Consider the following 23,499-nt stretch of genomic DNA (forward strand, 5'->3'; position numbering starts at 1 on the left):
AAACTGAAATGTTCCACCAGTTTTCTATCATTACCTGCTGTAGACCAATGGCCAAAGTCATCATAAATAATTTTAGTCATGGCAAACATATATGGCCAACAAAAATACACAGGTTAGCTAACCAGTGGTACACTGGACCCGTTTTGCGCGAAAATAAAGCCAGATCCCGAAATGACCTCATCACCTCCCTAAACTACTCTACTAGTCAGGAAGGTAGAGGGAAAACCAGATCCCAAGACCTTATAGTAATGTATGAAAAACACTGAAAAGTAGCCTGGGTCAGGGGGACCCCTGGTTATCTAGGGAGGGTTAAGTAAGGATGGGTATAACCATAATTACTTAGTTATATGCTCTCTCTCTCTCTCTCTCTCTCTCTCACACACACACACACACACACACACACACACACACACACACACACACACACATCAGCTGGGAAAGGCCTTTTACATTATATTTTGCCTATCCGGAGATGTATTTATTCGGCTTGGAAGAGAGTTTCCGACTAGGATGTAGAAGATTCAATTATACTTAACTCGTTCACTAACAGAAGATTTTCCTGGGTTGACAAAAACAACTGGCTTGAAAAAGAGGCAGCCTAATAATAAAGACGCCATTCTTCGAAGACAGAAGATAGACACCAGGGTAACTGAGTGACAATATAATGATGAAGTGAGACGAAGAGACAGAGAGAGCTAAGATGGAAAGGTAAAACTAGGAGATTTATTGTGACCAGTAGGTAAGATTTCAGGAAGAAAGAAGAGACCTTCATCATGCAGTAGAATGACTCAGGATGATGATGATAATGATGATGATGATGATCATGATCATCATCATCATGGAAGAGGTCTTCATTCTTAGGTACACTAATTCAGGCTGCTGTTGATGATACGGTGGTTCTGATGATGATGGTGATAATGACGACAAAGTAACTTTTCTTATACTTCAAGTTTTTGCCTCAGCACCACGCGTTTTTCCTTTCTTTCTTTTTTCTTTTTCTTTTTTTTTCAAATGCAAGAAAGAAGGAATCAAAGGTCAGAAGCCCGGAAACCGTTCCATCCAAGAAAATACAAAAACGTTGCAACAAAGAGCCAAATTCAAGATACGTTCATTTCGAGATGCCTGGACACTTTGCGTTTGAAAGACTGAAGATTATAGGAAGTAGGAAATACAGACGGAGGGAGACAGTTCCAGAGTTTACCTGTTGCATAAATGAAGGACTGGGAGTTACAGTTAACTCTTGCACTAGAGAGTTGGACAGAAAAGGGATGGGGGTTTGTTGCTAGACTGGTGCTACGTGCCCGTCGTAGAGGTGGAGGAATGCATGCAGACAGTTCAGAGAAACAGTGACCATCGAAGTAGCGATGGGAAAGAGATAAAGATGCAGCAATGTGGTGAAGAGACAGTGCGTGAAGGGAGCCAATATGAGGAGGATAAATAATGAGACGGAAAGGCTTTGACTCCACCCCACTGAGAAGAGCTATGTGTGGGGAGCCTCCCCACATATTAAAGTTTTACTTTACAAAGGGGCGAATAAAACCCGTTTATAAAGTTAACAACTGTGCAGGGGTAAAAGAAAAAGTATAGAGTCGGCTTAGCACACCTAATCTCTTGGAAGCAGATTTTACAAGAGATGTAATATGATTTTTTCAAGATAAATCCCGAGAGAATGAAACCCAAATTATGTTTAAGGAGAATGCAGGATTGTGCTGGATATTATTAAACATATAGTGGGTACTCCTGTGGAAGATTTTGTCTGGCTGATAGGTGTAAGAACTGAGTTTTTTGATGTATTAAAAATAGCAAGATTACTTTTACTTCAGTCATAGATACAAGCCAAATCAGACATTTGGTGTGCCGTAGGCTCATCTCTTGTTTGTTGAAGCAAGTGCTGAGATGGACACTGCGGGAACTGAATGGAAAAGTGAACAGGGGAATCATCAGCTTTCGAGTGGATAGGGTTAGGTGTACAGCTTAGGTCACTGATGAATAAAAGAAAGAGAGTTGGTGATAGAACAGAGCCCTGAGGAACACCAATGTTGACAGATCTAGGAGAAGAAAGGTGTCTGTGTACAATAGCAGCTATAGAACGACCAGAAAGGAAGCTAGAGATGAAGGCACAGACAGATGGATAGAAACCGTAAAAGGGTAGTTTGGAAATTAAAGATTTATGCCAAGTTTGATCGAAAGCCTTTGAGATGTCAAGAGCAATGCCAAGCTGTCGCCAAAGTCCCGAAGGGAGGATGACCAGGAATCTGAAAGATATGTGAGAAGATCACCAGTGGAGCGTCCCTGACAGAACCTATACTGACGATCAGTAAGAAAGTTGTGATTGGAAAGATGCTTCAAATTGTTTCCATTAAGAATAAATTCGAAAACTTTTGAAACACAGGATGTTAAAGCAATTGGGCGATGGTTCGAGGATTGGGAATGATTACCCTTCTATGGGACAGGCTGAATGAGAACAAACTTCCAGGAAGAAGGAAAGGTACAGGTTGATAGACAAAGACGAAAGAGTTTATCTAGGCAGGGTGTAAGCACATAAGCATAGTTCTTGAGTACAACAGGAGGGACCCCATCAGGCCCATATGCCTTGTTAGTATTGAGGCCAGTGATGGCAGAAACTACAACGTTGAAGAATTTTAATGTCCGCCATGAGGAAGTTGGAGGGGGGAAGTGATGGAGGAACAGCACTGGAATTGTCTAATGTGGAACTGGAGGAGAAAGCCTGAGCGAAGAGATATGCCTTATTAGTGGAAGAAATAGCTACTAAGCCATCAGAGTAGAAATGAGGAGGGAAGGAAGATGAGGTAAAGTTGTTAGAAAGGTTATGGTAAGAATTCGAGTTGGAGACTTGAGAGCATTTAGTACGGATGAAATTATTTTTAGCAGAGTGAAGAACAGACTTAGCATGATTCCAGGCAGAAACATAAATAGATGTGATTTTGGGGTGGTTTGGCACCAGTATCTTTTATAGGCCCTCTCCTTGTTGTGGGCAGCATTAGAACAAGCTTGATGAAACTAAGGCTTTCTTGCATTAGTCAAAGGATATGAGGAAGAAATGTATGCTTCCATGCCCGAGAGACTTACCTCCGTAATGCACAAGGCACACTCAGATGGCTCCCAGCCATGGTAGCAATAATCATTCCAAGGAAAATCAGAGAAGTACTGCCTGAGGGCCTCCCAATCAGCAGCTTCAAAGTGCCACAACCGATGTTTCTTTGGAGGGTCCACAGGCCTTACTGAAGCGATAGGACAATTTAAGGTAATAAGGTTGTGATTGGCAAAGCCCAACGGAGAGGAAAAATTAACAGTGTAAGCAGAAGGATTGGTTGTAAGGAAGAGGTCAAGTATATTGGAACTGTCTCCAAGGTGGTCAGCGATATGGGTAGGGTGCTGTGCAAGCTGCACTAGGTCATTTAGTGTAGAAAAGATGTGGACTTGTTCACAAGGTGGATCAGTGAAAGGAGAGGAGAGCCATTGGTGGTGGTGAACATTGAAAACTCCTAGAATGGAGATTTCAGAGAAAGGAGAAACGAATAGGATGTATTCCATCATACAGGTGAGATAGTCGAAATTTTTTTTCTGTCAGTTGATTCAGGAGATAAGTAAACAGCACAGATATATTTGGACAGAATGACAAAAAAGCTGAAGCCAGGAAGTAGAGAATTCAGAAGAATCAAGTTCCCCGGCAGCCATTTTAGTGCTGACGTATAGATACAACAGGATATATAGTCAAAGATATCACAAATCAAATTTGGAGTAAATCTGGAGAAAATTGACGATTTTATGCCCATTTGAAATTTTAGGCGCGACCAACCCGACACTGACCTCCACTACCGCTAACAGGGGGGTGACCCCTCTGATGTAATGAGACATGTCATAGGATGCAGATTTGCAAGGTACACCTTTAGGATTTGGTTTCATATCGATATAAGGAATTTTAAGAGTTATTAAGAAAAAAAAAATACATTTTTGGGGCCTAGAGCCTGGGCTTTGGTCCAACTTGGCCAAAAATTTAATCAGGTGATCAGGTCATAGCCCATCATCCCCGTAATTTTAACCCAAATCCCACCAGTAGTTTTTGCGAATAGTTTCTTAAAAGACAGACAGACAAACCGAGTGAAAACAGTACCCATCCCCGAGCCCCTCCGGGGCGAGGACTTGAAGCCAGACGAGCTCATCTGGGAAGTTTGAATCAGAGCCATCAAATCGCCTAGGAGTTAGAACACCCCTCCCCCCCACACACACACACACGCACACGCACGCGCGCGCGCGCAGGCTGAATCTCTCTTGGCGGTATAGGGCGACTTGTCGAAAATGTTTCCGTCCTATTCCGCAGAATTACTGTAATAAGAATAAAATAAGAATAAAGTGATCGGAAACAGTAACCACAAACCTTTCAAAGCCTAAGTCGCATACGCGACTGCTGGTTTACATTTTTTTTTTTTCTTCACGAGAGTGGTTATTAAAATGAGAATATACCAACCAAATAATCTTTTTGATACTGTTATGCTTATTTGCTGGCGTGTTTATTGTAGAAATTGGTTAATATCCATTTTGGATTATTTTGCGGTACAATGATGTGTTCGGTTGTACATTAGTGGCAGTTATTAACATATATGTTTGTTTGTTTGTTTGTTTTTTCATCTTACTCGGCTATAAAACTTCCATTATTTTTTTGTTCACTGGGTATCTGGATAATAGTTTGCTACGAGCAGTGTGTGGAACATAGTATGGAACTACTCAATATTATGACAAAAACGACATCTAGAGTTCGATGTGGCACGGTTGTATTCAATTCCTGCCCTACGTAACGATTTCATTCAGATTAGAAGTATTTCGAAGAGGAAAGATTACATTAGCCTTCATTAACTCCTTCAATACCAAGAACTCCCCAAACTGGATTCAGTTGTCTGGAGGTAGCGAGAATAAACTAATGAAAGTCAGTGAACCAAAGTGACTAAAAACAAGCTCTAGTACCCCTTCACAGTGATGATCATTAACAAACGAAGGGCCTCGTAGCAGCAAATTTCCCGTATCCCCGTGTAAGAGTATCACAGTATTACAGTTCTATATCCATACCAAAACACCTTCTCATGACTATCACTATATTCTACTGTTACTGTCTTGCTATATCTCAGTATTGGAGACAGAGAGATGACAGTTTTGCGCCCAGTTAAAGTGAATAGAGTATAGGATGCAACAGTCCTAGACTACCTTGACGCCTGTTTTAATTTCACTAGACTACCGCTAGAAGAATCTGCTCCGTACCGCATAGACGTCCAACAGTGGAGTGCACGAAAGCTATGCATAAGTCCTGCAAATAGAAAAGTCTCAAGAAGGGTGAAGAATAACGTCTGGAGATGGACTGGGGTGGGGAACAGATTAAGGACACGATTTTCAACACAGTCGTATCTGATCATCCACAAGACCCACGAACATGTTATCCAAACACCGCCGTTAATACCATCACACTAGTTACGAACTAGGAAGAATATATACAAACACCCCTGTTAATACCATCACACCAGTCATGAACTAGGAAGAATATATACAAACACCCCTGTTAATACCATCACACCAGTCATGAACTAGGAAGAATATACAGTATACAAACAACCCTGTTAATACCATCACACCAGTCATGAACTAGGAAGAATATATACAAACATCCCCGTTAATACCATCACACCAGTCATGAACTACTATCCATTTCATGGACCGTGTATCATGGTTTTTCTCAAATATCTTTCAAACTAATCAATTGATCGGTATGATACTTTGACACAGTGTACATGACACCTCCCGCTAATTTTTGGTAATATACGGCATTGCCAAGTGGTGTTACTGAAGGCGTTTACTCTTGACGTTTAAAGGCAAAGTCGCGTGAGCCCTGCAGGGCTAATCTACACAAACGAACGTCAGCTACCCCCCATCTCCTTCCTCTCCCTCCCTCTCTCCCTCCCTCCCTCTGTCTCACTGTTTCACTCTCTCTCTTTCTCTCAGCATTCCCCCCAATACCTGTATGTAACATACAATATGCAATAAAATACCGTTTACCATTATATTATTCAGTAGTAGGAGATAACTGGAAAGTTCTTAATGAAAAGGATATAGCGTGGTCTGACCTAACGACCATAATAGGCTAATGGTAGATCCCGTAATTATCAACATCGAGAGTGATTCCGAGAATGATTTGTTCCTTGATAGTGAGGAAGACTGTGAATAAACTTTCTGTAATATGCTCAGTTGTTTGCATCACTTTTCTACCTATTATATTTATTATGAGAGAGAGAGAGAGAGAGAGAGAGAGAGAGAGAGAGAGAGAGAATTTCATAAATCCATTACGGCCCTATTATGTTGTGTGGATAATATACCGTACCGTACTGGTTTGTAAGTTAAACTGTGTGATTTAATTTTGGATACCTTATCTTACCTGCTCGTAGTAAACACGTCGATATGGGGGGTAAAGGAATTAAGAGATCGTGATAGTAGGCACATTATATTGGGTGAATAAGGTGACGGTCATAAGCTCTTTAGTCAACTCCCGTTTATATAACTTCAGGGCATACAATAACAATGATTAAAATGGACACAGACTCTACAAACAACAACATACTGTATTTATGATACCCGATACTAATCATTATAACATGATAGAGTGGACAGAGGGGGGGGCACGGGAAGGCCAGCAGGAATGAGGGTTGAGGGGGGAAGTGAGGAGGGGGAGGGGGGAAATGAGGAGGAGGAAGGGAGAGGGGGGAGAGGGAGGGAGGTAGGGAGGGAGAGGAAGGGGATGGGGGGGAGCGGACGTTCGATTGTGTTGATTAGTCTGGCGACTCACGCGACTTTGCCTTTAAACGTCAAGAGTAAACGCCTTCAGTAACACCACTTGGCAATGCCGTATATTACCAAAAATTAGCGGGAGGTGTCATGTACACTGTGTCAAAGTATCATACCGATCAATTGATTAGTTTGAAAGATATTTGAGAAAAACCATGATACACGGTCCATGAAATGGACTCCCGCTAACACCATCACACAAGTCATGAACGAGGAAGGATATATACCTCTGCTAATACCATCAAACAAGTAACGGACGAAGAAGGATATAAAACCGTTTTTTTTTTTTTTCCGAGCTTTGTAAAACACGGGGCGAAATGAACAATAATTTGGGTCGTTAAGGTGAAACTATTATTGTGGTGGCTATCATTTAACCAATAAGTAGCAAGAATAAAATAGTGCATGTGTCATTGCAATAAGCTATTCACGTCAGACAAATGGGAATGTGTAGAAGCGCTGTGGTGTTGATGTGCATGTGTCGAAAATGTTGGACAATTAGTATGAGATGCTTTGGCCATGTGAAAAGAATGGAGATTGAGAGACTGACTAGGAGAATGTATGTGAGTGAAGTTGAGAGAGAGAGAGAGAGAGAGAGTTGAAGGGTCGCAGTGGCAGATACGAGTACAAAGAGTGTTGGGAACTGCAATTTCGAAAGGTAGCCTGGTGGTAGAGGACAGAGCTACTTTGAGGCAGGTTGTTCGTGGCCATCACATCCGTGATTGAAAATTCTGGGAATATATACTGTATATATGGCAAGAGAGAGAGAGAGAGAGAGAGAGAGAGAGAGAGAGAGAGAGCATATATATATATATATATATATATATATATATATATATATATATATATATATACACACACACACACAGATCGTGGCAGGTGGGGGCGCTCACCATCCACCCACTCGATGTAGTGCTGCTTTGGGTGTCTGTCTTTTCCTGTCTTCCATCCTTCCTCCTCTGTCTTTCTTTCCTTCACTCTTTCCTCTTTCTTCTGCCTACTGGTGACTTGTACACTCCCTCTTCTGTCTTTCTTTCCCTCATTCTTTCCTCTTCCTTCTGCCTATGGGTAACTCTACACTGAGTGACGAGCCAAATGGTTTCCTGTACACCAGGAAACCATTTACTATGCTGGGTGGTAAACAAATAACCAAATTATAGCGCCTGGTAGTTAGTGGGTAATCAAGGTGCTCCAGTCGGATTGGGCCTGTGTAGGGTTATATCCAAGGGATGGTTGGGATTTATTGCACACATAATGCCACTCAGGGATGAGTGAGGCTGGTCATTCTCGTCTTAAATGTCAGGACCAACTTGCCTAGCCCCGGGATCCTACACTCCTCATGGGGCGACACAGGACTGGATGATAGAGGTACGAATAGAGAGAGAGAGAGAGAGAGAGAGAGAGAGAGAGAGAGAGAGAGAGAACCAGATAGAAGGACAGATGGACAGAGAGATCGACAGGTAGAGACAGACAAGACAGGCAGATACACAAAATAGATAGATACTCATTGATAGACTGACAGACAGACATGCAAAGATAGACAGATAGATAGATAGTCAGATGGATAGATAAACAGATAGACAGATACATAAATAGACAGACGTACTTATGGACACAGGTATACAGATATAAACCTATTGATACTTAGGAGATATACAGTAGATAGATGAATGGGTAGACATATATACTGACAGACAGACAGGTACAGAGAGAGACTAATAGGTAGACAGATGGACAGATAGATAAATAGACAGTAAATACTTACTGAGAACAATCATATATCCCTTTCCCGTCTCAGTACGAAAGCTTGGGTGTTCGGCAATGACCTCACAGCGGTACACCCCCGATGCCCTGACACGCAGTTGAGTCAGGCACAGCGTCACCTGGTGCTCACTGCGGTACAACTCCTGGGGATAAGGTAAAGTTGGATTTAGGGGCACAGGTAGCTGAATACCTAATGCTTGGGAACAGGAATTTAGTAACCTGTTAAGTTGTCGAGTGCCAGCCACCTTATTTGTGCCACTTGACGCTTATCTGTTCCCTCCGAATGTTGGCTACCAATGGTTCCTTCTGTAATGTGTACTGGCCTGAACATTTTTGTCCAAGGACCCTAAGAAAACATTTTTCTCCCACACAAGTTTCCTTCCACCCTAGATGATGCATTAACCCGTCACATCCCGAACTATTTCGCACCTCTGACACCCCTCAATCCCGAGGTATTTTCGATTTTTTTTTGGGGGGGCTAAAACCTCCGCTTTTGGTGAGAAACATCGAAAATTCATAGAGAAATCGCTCACCTGAGATTTAAAATACTCGATCCAGGTACCAGTACCTCCTTACCTGACTGGGTTTTCTAACAGGGTGGTACCAAAGAAAACGAGTTCTATGGGAGGGTAACTATTTCACACCACTCATAAACGGTATTTGTTTAATTACTTGGTACGAATTTATATGTAGTACGAGAGTATATTGGTTTTCAAACAGTACTGTAATATAGGCATCATAAGCATTGTTTCACTCACTAACTCATCGCCATTCCTGACCTTTTTTTGCCACATTACCTGATCATTATTTCTGACTGTTTCTTCCTCTAATGCTATGTAAACTTTGTCCTCCACATTGTCATCGATTGGGGAATCACTCTGGCCCTGAATGTCTTTACTGGCCAGGTCACTGGTAACAGGTGAATTGCCGAGACAATGGCGTGAGGGGGGGAGGGGGGAGGTTATGCTGTGTAAGGCATTGTCCCTGCTTGGCATCTTGTAGAGGAATAGAGGAAGGTGTCCCGTGTATACGTACGAAAAATCACACGCAAAAATTGAAAATTGTGCAAATTAGGGACCTTGCAATTGCATGATGTACCAGTACGTCATCGGGACTGGCAAATGCAAAATGTTGCAACGTACCCATACGTCGATGGGACAGGGCGGGTTAAGGACAGAACTACCTGGTCAAATGCTGATGATGGAATATACGCAGCTGACTCACGTGTCACGGGGGGGTTTAAGATAATAAGGGTAAATAACCATTTTAATGGAATAAATAGCTTACAGATAGCCAGTCTGTTGCTGAGAGGAAAAGAATATATTGAACATTTCTCTTCGTTATGGGAGAGGAAGAAACTTGCCACTTATCACATGGGAATCGATTCATGTAATCACATAGTAAGTTTTCACTTCATGCCGGCTTACGTCGCCTTTTCTCTAAAGGTCGAGAATTTCATAAACTTTCTCAACAGTACACAATGGAGACTAATCTCTCACGAATGCTGAATTCTTGATACTGTGGGCTCTGAGAATGTGTCTTATCCCTGACAAGCGATAATTAATACTAATTATAATAAATAGGTTCTTGCTGGTGCTAACTTCTAGTTGGAGCAAGCGGATTAATGAATTTATATAAAAGAACTGGCTTAACTACCAGTCGTGATTAATACAGGAAAAGTTTGTGTAAACTGGGAAGAAGCTAATTAAAGTAAGCAAAATGTGAAGAAAAGAAACACGATTCTTTCATTTAATCGAGCTTAAGAACTGTAAATATATTAATTACAACAAAATATATTTACGTTACAAGGGAACTTAAGCATGTAAATTTAGAATATCAAGCCAAGTAAATTCACTCGCTCAATCAGCCATACTAGCTAATAATCATAAGCCTAGAGAACAGAAAAAGATACTTTTCACTGGAAATGTCGTCACGGGGCTGTAGACTGGTGTTGCCGTTAAGACACCGCTAGACAAGGAGGGTAATCTTCGACGCTCTTCCTGCCTGCTCCTCTGTTGCTACGTCCACACTCCCTGAGCTGCCGACGAAGAGATGGGCAATCTTCGTGAATCACAGACGATCCACAGATCGAGACATGCGCTATCCGTCTCTCTCTCAGCTGTCCATCACTAAGTGCTAACTACGATGACTGGAGAGGTATGGCATCGCTAAGCTAAGGCCCATAGTTCGGGAACAGACAAATCCTGGGGAATCCTGGCCGTGGCAACAATCTCCCCTTCAGTTGTGTCCCTCTCCAACTGACTAATCAGTAATCTGTTCTCAATGCCTGGTACTGTACAGACGCATGTTCACCGGAAGTGGGCGTGGCCTAACTTCAGCATTTAAAAAAGGTGGGACGAACAATAAACAGTTATACACACGTAAGAAATTCACTCAGTGAAGCAAGCACCATGTCAGTGCATAAAGACAGTCACTCCTGAATCATTACCGAATGTTCTGAAAATCAATTACAGTAGGAGTGCCGTCACAAGACGGTTAGCTGCCTGAGCGAAATTTTCTGGGATTTCCCAATGTGTTCGTAGGCTCACACACTAATACAGTGTTGTGAGTTCCCGTGATAAATGTCACGAATTGGCATAATAACTCTATCTATCTATCTATCTGTTGCCAGACTCCTTAATCCCATACGGGATGGCAACAAACAAACCGCCTCCACGTCGCCCTGTCCCCCGCCATTTCACTGCCCTGCTTCCAACTCACCCCCCCCCATCTCATATACCTCTCCACTCCATCCCTCCATCCCATCCTCGGCCTCCCCCTCCCTCTCCTCCCTCCATCTCACTCACATACACTCTCCTCGTCAGTCTCTCACCCTCCATCCTCTCCACATGGCCAAACCACCTCAGTGTGTTCCTCCTAACTCTTCCTATCACATCCACATCCACACCACAATGCTCCTTTATATCCTCATTTGTCAGCCTGTCTCTCCATGTGACTCCACAGGCTTCTCTTAAATAACTCATTTCCACTGCTCTCACTCTTGACTTGTGTCCTTCCAACAACGTCCAAGCTTCACTTCCATACGTTAGAGTTGGTATCACAATACTGTCATGTAGTAACTTTTTCACTTCCATGCTCACTTCCCTGTTTCTTATCACTGCCTTCAAGGAACCAGCAACCATTCTTCCTTCTTGTACCCTTTCAAGCACTTCACCCTCCAAACCTCCATCCTTACTCATCACACTCCCCAAGTACTTAAACGTACTCACATGTTCCATTCCCTCAGCATCCAACCTCACTTTACATTCCTGGGCTCCATCTCTGTCAAAGAACATCACTTTACTTTTCCCTACATTCACCTTTTGATTCCGTTTCCTGCACACTCTCCCAAACTCATCCACCAAGCCTTGCAGCTCCCCTTCATCTTCACTCAACAACACAGTATCATCTGCAAACAACAGTACAGGGAGTTTCCAAACACTACACTCTCTCACTAGGGCCACTCCAGCATCCACTGCCGTACGTTGTACCTCTTTTATTACCCCATCCATGTACAGATTGAACAACCATGGAGACATGACACATCCCTGTTTTAACCCAACCTTCAAAGAGAAAAATTCACTCAGTTCACCATCCACACGCACTGAATCCTTAGCACCATCATACATACTCTTCACAGCATTCAACAACTTCTCATCTACTCCATACATTCTTAATATTTTCCACAATCATTGTCTATCCACCCTGTCATATGCTTTCTCCAAATCCATGAAAGCCACATACAATTTCTTTCCCTTCTCTAGAAACTTTTCCACTAATGATCTAAAAATGACTATCTGATCTACACAGCCTCTTCCCTTCCTAAAGCCTCCCTGTTCTTCTCCAACTATTTCCTCTGTTATTTCCCTAACTCTGTCAATAAGTATCCTACCATACACTTTTCCTATTACACTAAGAAGACAAATGCCCCTATGATTACCACACACTTCTTTTCCCCTTTTCCTTTGTACAAGGGAATGAATATACCTGACTTCCAATCCTCCGGGAAACTACCTTCCTCCCAGGCCAGTCTGTACATCATCCACATCCATTCTACTACTATCGCTCCCCCATGCTTCAGCATTTCACCACACACTCCATCAATTCCTGGGGCTTTCCCCAATATGACTTTCTTCATTGCTTTCACAACTTTTATCCTCCTGATTTCTTCCTGTCTTCTCACCTCCCTCCTTCTCTCAGCCATTCCCCAGCCACTAATACTCGCATTACTTCCTTTCTCTATGTTCAACAATTCCTTAAAGTGTTCTCTCCATCTGTTCATTTTTTCTCCCTTCTCCACTAGTAATCTACCATTTTTATCTTTCACTCCCCTGCTAACTTCACTGCCACCCTGTCTTACTCTCTTCACCTCTTTCCAGAACATTTTCTTACAGTCCTTCCACTTTACACTTAAATTCCTTCCAAATTCCTCAAATACTCTTTTCTTACTCTCTCTTACTAATCTTTTCACCTCTCTCTTCCTTTCTACATATAACGCTCTCTTTCTCGTCCTGTATACTAGCGTTGAGAGCAAATCTGTCACTTTCACTTTCACTTTCATAACTCAAAGTATTCATACATGCTAGAGTGAAACTTTCACTTTCATTACTCCTAGTATATATACTCGTATTCTTATATTACTACTCATTTACATTTCTATTTACATTCCCTATTTTATTTACATTATTTACATTTCTATTTTTTTTACGCTGTGTTATGCACTGTCACTTGCAGTAACTTATAAAACTATTTTCCACTGTTCAATTATATTTACATTCATTGCTTTCACTCGCTGTTTACACATTATTTACACATTATATACATTTCCACTGGCACTGTTTTAGTCACCAGAAAGATCGTAGTCACTGACCATCATTTTCATTGGTATAATAGCCAGTTCACGGCAGTCACTTAGCCCTTTGCCCTTATCCACACGAGGTTTAGCAGGGGTAGACGTCACAGGGCCCTTTGCATGGGGCTAAAAAGCGGCGGAATTGGACAGGCGCGAATCCAACGTGGTTTCACCTTGAAAGACGACAGTAAACTGAATGCCGTGGTGGCCTAGGGGCAGTGAAAGGCTGCCAATGTCAGCGTGGTGACAGCTGCTAATATATATGCTATGGAATGACTGGCAGGAAATCTAGACAATACATAATAAATTAGGTAGTTCCAGGTGAATGTAAATATCACTTTGGTTTCTCCCTTCCTTTCTTATATATATTTTTATTATAAGAATAGATTATACGGCATATATTAAGGGGAAATTATCAGGAAAAATTAGCGAACGAGTGCACGTGAGGTGTTGTCAGGTGATAATAAGCCAATTCCAGGTGTATGGCACTATCACTTACCTTATTTCTTTTTTGTATATATTATTTTGTATAAAAATAGGGCACAGGGCTTATTTCAATGGATGAAATCAGTGGAAAATTTCGGGTTAGATTTACTTAGCGCAGCACGGCTGGGCAGGCGAGAGGAGAGGGTAATGGAGGGGAGGTAGGGAGGGGAGTCAAGAATGGGGAGAAATGGCTAAACTGTCAACAATGGATGGGAGTACAGATGAGACTGGGAATGCTGACTAGTGTTGGACATTTGCAGTACTGATAGATGATACAAGCCACCACTTGACAGCCCGGGCGAATTCAAAATAACACAGAATCACAAAAGTGACTCCCCCGCGGTATGATCCCTTGCTCCCAAGCGTCATGAAAGTGACGCACCGTGGTTAAGGGGTTAAGTTAACCCATATTCTTTTGGAACAAAAGGAAAGTGCAACCTTGCTTATCTGAACCTAATTTAACCTACCCTAACCTAACCTAACTAACCTAGCCCAGCCTAATGCAACCTAAACTAATCCAGACTCTCTTGAAAAAAAAGACTGTAACCTAACCAAACCAAATCTAATATAAACTAACCAAAACTTTCCTGGATGAGAAAAACGTGCACCAGTTGACTATAGCTGGGAAATTTGCCATCTTGCCCGCTCATCCAGTTACTTGCAATTCCATCCTGTTTGATGCAAACCAGCATCTTAGTTTCGACACTAAGAGGAATGGACTGGCTGTGTGAACTGGCTATCTGCATTCCCCTCTGGTGCAACATTACTGATGTGATCCTTCTCCTGCGACTCACATTCTTTTAACACCTTCAATCTGAAGATTTTTTTTCCCTCATCCTCTCCAGTTTTGTTCAACTTTAGAAATGATCTATAGACATTATTAAGACTATAAGCTCTTCATTTCTTCCAAATTACAGTCTCCCATAAAGTAAATATTATTGCCTGGAGACAGTAAGAATAGAATAGGAAATGCATCAGTGGACTGAAGGGGTAAGGTCTGATTTGCACCATCTTGCCATTATAGCTTCCATGCCATGCTTCAGCCAAGCTAATAGTTATTAGTTGCACATACCTAAGTGCCTAGCAAAAATAAATATCTCCAGTGATGTAACTGTACTTGGAATTGCAGTGGGTGTCCCCTGTTGTCACGGGGGTTTATAATAACACGTTTTTTTAAAATAAATGCTTAAATATTATTTAATTGATATTAATATTCAATAATATTAAACAGTAGAGACAATGATTGTCTTGCTACATCAAGCAATGATTACTTTACACTGTTTCTTCGCACGATTCTCTAAGAACGAGAATTTATAAACTTTCTCAACAGTACACAGCAGAGACTAATTACTCACAAATGCTGAATTAGTACTGTTAGCCTCTGGAGAAAGTTACTTCACCCCTGACAATAAATAACTAATACTAATAATATTATCAGGTTCTTGCTGATGCTTAACTCCTAGGTGGCACAACGGATTTTAAGTTAATACGACAAGACTGGTCTAAGTACCAGTTATGAATAGTAAAACGTGTATGCAAGCTAGGAGCTATGTGGGAAATAAGCTTAATTATGGAGAAATGAAACAAGAGTTTACTTTACATTAAGCTCAAGAAAAAGAACTGTTAAATTTATTGATTACAAAAAAATAAATTTAACGTTACAATTCAAAATCAAATTAATGAGATCGCACTCACTCACTCACGCAAAAGCTAAATACTTACGCCTAGGAAAAACACCTTAATTAAACTCTTAAGACTAGGGAAATACAAGAAGGAAATACTATAGTTGATGAATGCTTTGTATCACCAAGGTGGGAGCACTGGAGACTGTGATCTTGTGGAGCTTGGGTGCTAGCTGACTTCTCCTCTCACACTTCTGGAGCACAGGACCTCTCTCAGTCAAAGCAACAACTGGACTCTAAGTCGTGGGAACAAAGGGGGAGCAGTAGGCCGCATTTTTCTAACAGTCAAGTGAGCGAAACACGCCCAAAACAAATCACTCAGCGGAAGCGCTAATGTCTCACACAGAGACAATCACGTATGACAATGAAAAATTGATTTGACAAAGCTTCCGTCCGAATGAGCGGTTAACTGAACGATAAACAGTGAGTTTTCCACTAATAGTTCGTGGCTTCTCACAAAAGGGAAATGTCGCGAATTTGATTCGTGACATTACGCCCTTACAAAATTAAATTTTTTCCTTATGGGAAAAAATTTGTGGAGATATATATATATATATATATATATATATATATATATATATATGTACACATCCTAACTCAGTCACACAAGATTCACACTGTGGTGTGTGTGCTATCCTGCTACAGGAGAAAGTCACAGTCGCCAGTGAGCGAAAAAACCTCGTATTTACGTTAATAGAAGCAAGCTTGAGGGAAAAACTCCGTGACGACGGTGAAAATCCTGTACTCAGGTCAAACTGAGCGAAAATTCGCTACATTTACACTGACAACTAATTGTTGTGTAGCGTGGTGTATGTAATACACGGTGTAGGTGTGACAGTTATAGTGTAACTGTACCTACGTGTAAAATGACACAGTAAATAATATGGCGACAACGAAGGCAGAGGAGAAGAGGCGGCAGCGTGCGGCAGACGATCAGCTGGCCCGCACAGCAAAACTGCTACGCCCATTGCTGTACCTGCAAAATTAATTGAGGTGGAGCATCAAAAGTGTCAATGAGACAAAATTTTATTATGTTACAATTACTCTCTCTGCCTAGCAATCAGTACATGCTATGAAAAATACGCTCTGGCTGAAAAATACAAGTGACAGCCTAAGCTTCGTACATTCGAGGTCGCCATTAATTATAGCACACGATCATGGTCGGCAAGTTGAGAATCCTTGTGCAAACTCGGGTCTTCCATAGCCTCGAACTGCACACGGGTCCTCAACCTGTGCCTTAACCTACAGTACTTATTAATATCGGAAAGCTGAGAATCCTTATGCAAACTCAGGTCTCCATAGCCTCGAGTCACCTCTGCGGAGTCCTGAACTTCCCCCTTAACCTACAGTGCTTATATTAGTATCGGGGAGCTGAGAATCCTTGTGCAAACTCGGGTCTTCCATAGCCTCGAGTCGCCTCTGCGGAGTTCTCTCTCGAACTTCCCCCTTAACCTACAGTACACCTGTATGTACAGGCCCTGGACATACTGTGTCCTGTGGGGCCAACAAGTGAGACATCAGGTCTACACTTTTGACTGGGAACCAGGCTGGTCCTTGGATTACTCAAATAAAAGCTGGAAACCCTGGTGAAATATTATTCGCCCATCACCAACTAAAATAGAAAATGGGAGGAATTATTCCTAAATTTCCGACAGAGGATGCCTATCACGGAACTCAGCATACAACAACTGCTCATGTTAGTCAGCAGTCAGTAGGCGAGACATCAGGTCTGCACCCACTTCACCACTACCCTGTCTCTCAACTGACTCAGAGATTACAGGTGTGGTTACAAACGGCACAGGAAGGACATGTCCCTGATTAGTGGTGTTACTTTGACACACACTGCAGGAACGGACAAAACTATCTATGTCTCGTCCCATCCCTGGCCAGAAAAAGTCAGCTCGGATACAGCCCTGGGTCTTCCTTTTGCCCATGTGACCTCCTGAGGCTGAACAATGACCCCATTCTAACACTGCTGGTTGGTACCTGGCGGGAACGACAAACTGCAATCGAACCTCGCCCTCGGGTGTTCGTGACTCATGGTCGAGCCGTCCTTGTTTGCGAAGGAACTTGGCTCGACCTCCCCGTGAATACTTAATCACTCGACCCTTTTGTTTGTTCCGCACGGCAGCAAGTGTTGGGTCAGAATGTTGTTCTTGTACAACAAGTTGACTACACATCAGATCTTGCGGCGATTCAATGATCACTGGGGTGACACAGTCTGGAGCCTCAGCCATGGCTCGTGTTACCGCAGCAGCCGAAGTCTGAGTAGCGTCATCACCGGAGCAACTATCCTTGACTCCGTGAATATTTCCAATGATGAGGTCAAATAAAGGTTCTGGCATGACAACTGCGAGTGTCATACCAGTATAAAATGGAGATGCCACCTGGATACATGCCTCAGGGAACAATCTCACTGATCCATCAATAAGGTTTGCATGGATCTGTCGACCTGTATACTACTCAGGCCTAACTAAACTCTGCTTGACAGAGCAACCTGAGGAACCATTATCTCTCACGACCTTCACAGGAATGCCTCCCACAAACCCTGGCTGAACAAGGAAGGTACTGTCACCTGTGGGAGGGCCTGTGGAGGAAGCAGCTAGCCACTCATGAGGCTGCTGAATTGATGCGGCAAACATTGTGCCTTGAGGGTTATATTGGGATGATGGAACATTGGCCATCTGTGGAGGGGGGTTCACTGTCACTGGGGGACTAGTGAACTGTGGGGAAGTACCCACACTGGTAGGGACGTGACCACCGTGCTGCTGCTGAGGAATGAAGGCGCGTTCGCTTCCTGCCTCTTTTGAGCTGGTGGTGAAAAAGTTTGTCCCGACGGTCGGTTGCATGGCTGATACTGCTGCTGGTTAGGGTACTTGTTGTACCTTTTCCACTCAGGTTTCTGAGTGTTTTGCCCCTGGTCCTTCCACTGCGGTTTTGGACCTTGGCCATTATTCTGAGAATGGCCTTTTTGCTGGGGTTCAATCTGAGACGGTTTCCCAGATTTATCAGGTTTTCTGTTCCAGGTGTTTTGCTTACGAGTTTGATACCCGTATGCAGTAAAGAATGCGTCAGCCTTTTCTGCCATTTGGCTGGCATCTTTCACCTGGCAGATCTTAAGCTGTGCTATGAGCTCAGCAGGCCACGACCTCTCTAGCTGTGTACGCAGCATAAGGTCAATTATCCCCTCACGCGTGGAAGGAGTTTCATCTTTCTCCATCCACTCATTTAAGTAAGCTGTGAGACGATCAAGGAACTGAACAGCTGTCTCCTTGTCTTGGAGACGAGCTCACATGAACTGAACTTTGGCGTCGTCTACTGTGAGACCATACGCCTTAATGAGTGCAGCTTTCATCATTTCATATGTGAGATTGTCTCCACGAATTCTGTGGAGAATATCGAGGGCAGGGCCCTCAAATAGGCTAAGAAACTGAAGCCGCTTAGCTGCCTCATCCAGTTGATACATGTCTGCCATGTCCTCAAAACGAGCTATGTACAGCTCGATTCGCTCGCTTTCCTTGTATGAAGGAAGCTTGATGCGTGGGGTCGCCAGGACATGTGCAGGGGAAACGCTCGTGGAGCTTGGGCCAACTGCACCAGACGTGGCTGAAGCCAAGGAATCTCGTTTGAGCTTCAGTACTTCAAGTTCATGTTTTTCGCGCGCTTCTCGCTCGGCACGTTCGTGTTCTCGTTGTTCCCGCTCGTATTCATGTCGTTCACGCTCGTATTCGCGCTGTTGTCGCTCTTTTTCTAACTCGAGCTCGCGTTGTTTCTGCTCGTGTTTGCGCTCCTTCTCACGCTGCTCTTGTTCATATGCACGCTCTCTTTCACGTTCCTCACGCTGTTCTCGCTTGTATTTGCGCTGAATCTTACGCTCTTCACGGGCATCATTCTCGCGCTGCTGCTCCTGACTATGCCGTGAGAGTATATACTCTTTAATTTCGGTTGGGTCTGTAAGACCCATATCTTTGGCTTCCTGTAAAAATATGGTGGTAGCCATGGCGCTAATTTACTAAGCAAACCGAAACTGAGTACTGACTGCTTCGCAAACCAATGCTAATGACACAAGTAAAGAGTACAGACACAAGCTAGTGGTGACCAGTCTTATCTAGTTAACTGGCAAAAATAAAACAAAATTTGCAAATAACTGAGAAGACTCAATAATTAACATAATGGGTACGGCGGGTACCCGGAGCGAATAAAATCATCTGACGTTACCAAAATAAAGTACTAAATAGTGTTAAGTACTCTATGGATTAATAAAGCAAAAATTCACTTGCTAAATTAACGGTAACCACCAGTAAACTTGTGCCTATAAACTTTAATGATAAATTCCTAAATATGAATGAGTGAGCACTATCTCGTGAATAGCTTTATAGCTAGGAGTTAATATCCTGGAATGAGGTCGCCAATTGTCACAGGGTTTTTATAATAACACGTTTTTTTAAAATAAATGCTTAAATATTATTTAATTGATATTAATATTCAATAATATTAAAGAGCAGGGACAATGATTGTCTTGCTACATCAAGCAATGATTACTTTACGCTGCTTCTTCGCACGATTCTCTAAGAACGAGAATTTATAAACTTTCTCAACAGTACACAGCAGAGACTAATTACTCACAAATGCTGAATTAGTACTGTTAGCCTCTGGAGAAAGTTACTTCACCCCTGACACTAAATAACTAATACTAATAATATTATCAGGTTCTTTCCGATGCTTAACTCCTAGGTGGCACAACGGATTTTAAGTTAATACGACAAGACTGGTCTAAGTACCAGTTATGAATAGTAAAACGTGTATGCAAGCTAGGAGCTATGTGGGAAATAAGCTTAATTATGGAGAAATGAAACAAGAGTTTACTTTACATTAAGCTCAAGAAAAAGAACTGTTAAATTTATTGATTACAAAAAAATAAATTTAACGTTACAATTCAAAATCAAATTAATGAGATCGCACTCACTCACTCACGCAAAAGCTAAATACTTACACCTAGGAAAAACACCTTAATTAAACTCTTAAGACTAGGGAAATACAAGAAGGAAATACTATAGTCGATGAATGCTTTGTATCACCAAGGTGGGAGCACTGGAGACTGTGATCTTGTGGAGCTTGGGTGCTAGCTGACCTCTCCTCTCACACTTCTGGAGCACAGGACCTCTCTCCGTCAAAGCAACAACTGGACTCTAAGTCGTGGGAACAAAGGGGGAGCAGTAGGCCGCATTTTTCTAACGGTCAAGTGAGCGAAATGCGCCCAAAACAAATCGCTCAGCGGAAGCGCTAATGTCTCACACAGAGACGATCACGTATGACAATGAAAAATTGATTTGACAAAGCTTCCGTCCGAATGAGCGGTTAACTGAACGATAAACAGTGAGTTTTCCACTAATAGTTCGTGGCTTCTCACAAAAGGAAAATGTCGCGAATTTGATTCGTGACACTCGTCCCCACGAATAAGTTGCCCTTGAGGGCCCATTATAACATAAGAGTAAAGTGTATAGTAGAGACGTTCGTCTGTTTGACGTATGCAAACCAGATGCTACAACACATGCAGTTTTGCCAAATAACAACAGATAAGTTGCAGACGTTAGCTATTACTAGCAAGGTTTTCCCAGAGCGGTGAAATCATATAGAAAAAGAAGTACTAAAAAAAACAGTAATAGTTAGGAGAAACTGTTAGCTTTTCCTCACGTAAATGTAGGAAGTTTGCAGTTCTGTTCCATATTTTTTTGTCAATTCTACCGAAACTCCCTATCCTGCGATTTAGCTCTTAACCTACTCGCCCCTATAAGAGTGATTCTTTTTGTATGGTTATGTCCTCGTCCCACACTGCCATAGGCTCTAACAGCAGTAGTTCAGTATAGGATGGACATTGCCCAGTGAGCTGTTCTTCCTTTGGTTAGCCTTTTGGTATGCAATAGCAAGATTGGCTCAGGTGTGGTAAATAAACACCGGCTTCTCAAGTTTGCAGTCTTTATTCACCAAATAACTGCATTAAATGCTGGCCAACTACACTTCATTGTTTTCACAAGTACCGGAAATTTACAATCTTCACTAGGCAGCACTGACACTGAACTGCACTGACACTAAAACTGAAACTAAACTCAACCCCCCTATGCTCTTCCACCTCCCTATATAGCCTTCCCTACTTCTCCAAAGTTCTAGGACATTCTCGAAGGAGAAACATTTATCAGTTGGAGACATTCAAAATATCCCAGAATTTTCTTACACTACATAACACCCTAAATTATTTAGCATACAAACTGAAATAAAATTACATAAAGTAACAATCACATAAATAAAACGTTATAGAGGAAAAAAAGCATAAAATTTAATGCATAACTTTACAAATGCCTCAGCCCACAAATTGCAGGCTAACTGGCAATTCTGACTCGTAACTGAACTACAAGAATTACAGGTTCTGAGAACCTTACAGCACTTCATATCTAGCAAATCCTGCTTCTCAACACTACGCCCTCCCTAGTCCTTTCTGTCATCCCAACAAAACTACACAGTACTTACAAACATAATCATTAAACTTAATGAAACATCTAATTATACAAAAAATAATCCTTCATATTATCAGGTCTTCTCCTATGCTGCTTCCGATGACATCTCTGCTCCTCCACACAGACCACTCCTCCTGGATGGTCTTGGTCCTCTTCCTGATTCACTTTTTCCCTTGGGAAACTGTCACCATCCTCTTATACTCCAGCTTCTTGGTCCTCCTCAACATCCTCGGCTGGGGGTGTGCACGATTCCTCGGAGACGTCCCAGCTGTACTGTCCTAGCTTGTGATGCTGCCACAGATGATTCACGTATACCACCTTTGGGCAAGATTTCATACCTCCCCGAACCCAGTACGTTATGTCTGACAGGTGGTCCATCAAAATGTAGGGCCCATTCCATGGGCTCTGCAGCTTCAATGACTGTCCCTTCTTCCGCTGAGGATTATATAGCCAAACTTCGTCACCATTCTTGATGCTCACCTCACTTGCCTTGGCATGATACTTGTGCTTCATTACTTCACCTGAAAACTACAGACCTCCTCAAACCTGATGATGTACCTCAGCCAGTCTTTCCTAGATGCTTCGCATAGCTGAAGGTGTCACTAGGCAGCTATCCTCAGGTGGCCTTCCCACTCACAGATCTACTGGTAATCGTAACGTGTGGCCCTGCATAATTTTTGCAGGGGTGTAGCCGATAGACTTGTGAGATGCAAATCTATATGCCAGCAGCAATGCAGGTACTTTCTGGTCCCATTCCATGTGTCCCTCTACACAGTACTTGGCCAATTCTTGCCCCATGGCCCCAATGAATTTCTCCACCATCGCATCTGACTGTGGTCTTAGTGAAGTCGTCCTGGGCTTCTTGATCACCAGTATCTTGCAGCACTCATGGAACAAAGCAAACTTGAAGTTTCTAACCTGGTCTGAGTGTAGCTCTTGTGGCATCCCAAAACGAAAGAAAAACTGGTCAACCAACACCTGAGCAACAGTTGCGGCTTCATGATTGGGGACGTCATAGACTTCTGGCCACTTTGTGAAGTAATCCATGGTGACACTTATATACCAGTTTCCCCTTTGAATGAGTGGCAGAGGGCCAGCAATGTCCACCGCGTCTCTTCCCATCGGTGGACATGTAATGGTGCCTGTAGCCTGTAGAGGTTTTTTCTAAGTTCTGAGTAAGAATTTTTCCTTCACTGTTTTGTCGCCAAACATAGACACAATAATATCTGCACTTACTTTAATATTAAGGCTCCATGAATTCAATGGCGTGAGATTGGGTTTGAACTGCCTGACGTAATTAACTCAAATACCCGTGAACCTGACGTCACCATTCTTCTGGAGTGACGTAATGTTCCGCTTT

The 23,499-nt window shown here is 42.5% G+C and overlaps 1 protein-coding gene across 1 annotated transcript in view; it reads right to left on the minus strand.

The window, feature by feature from the left end:
• Positions 1-23,499, minus strand: part of LOC145397848 (uncharacterized) — a 352,766-nt gene that overhangs the window by 290,185 nt on the left and 39,082 nt on the right. The window contains exon 3 of the mRNA XM_080270884.1: positions 8,609-8,750. Coding sequence (XP_080127010.1) covers positions 8,609-8,750 — 142 coding nt within the window. The remainder of the gene's footprint in view (positions 1-8,608; positions 8,751-23,499) is intronic.

Source organism: Coenobita brevimanus, chromosome 43 (genome assembly GCF_032717465.1).
Source record: "Coenobita brevimanus isolate Jiangsu-jjx chromosome 43, ASM3271746v2, whole genome shotgun sequence".
Classification (NCBI taxonomy): domain Eukaryota; kingdom Metazoa; phylum Arthropoda; class Malacostraca; order Decapoda; family Coenobitidae; genus Coenobita; species Coenobita brevimanus.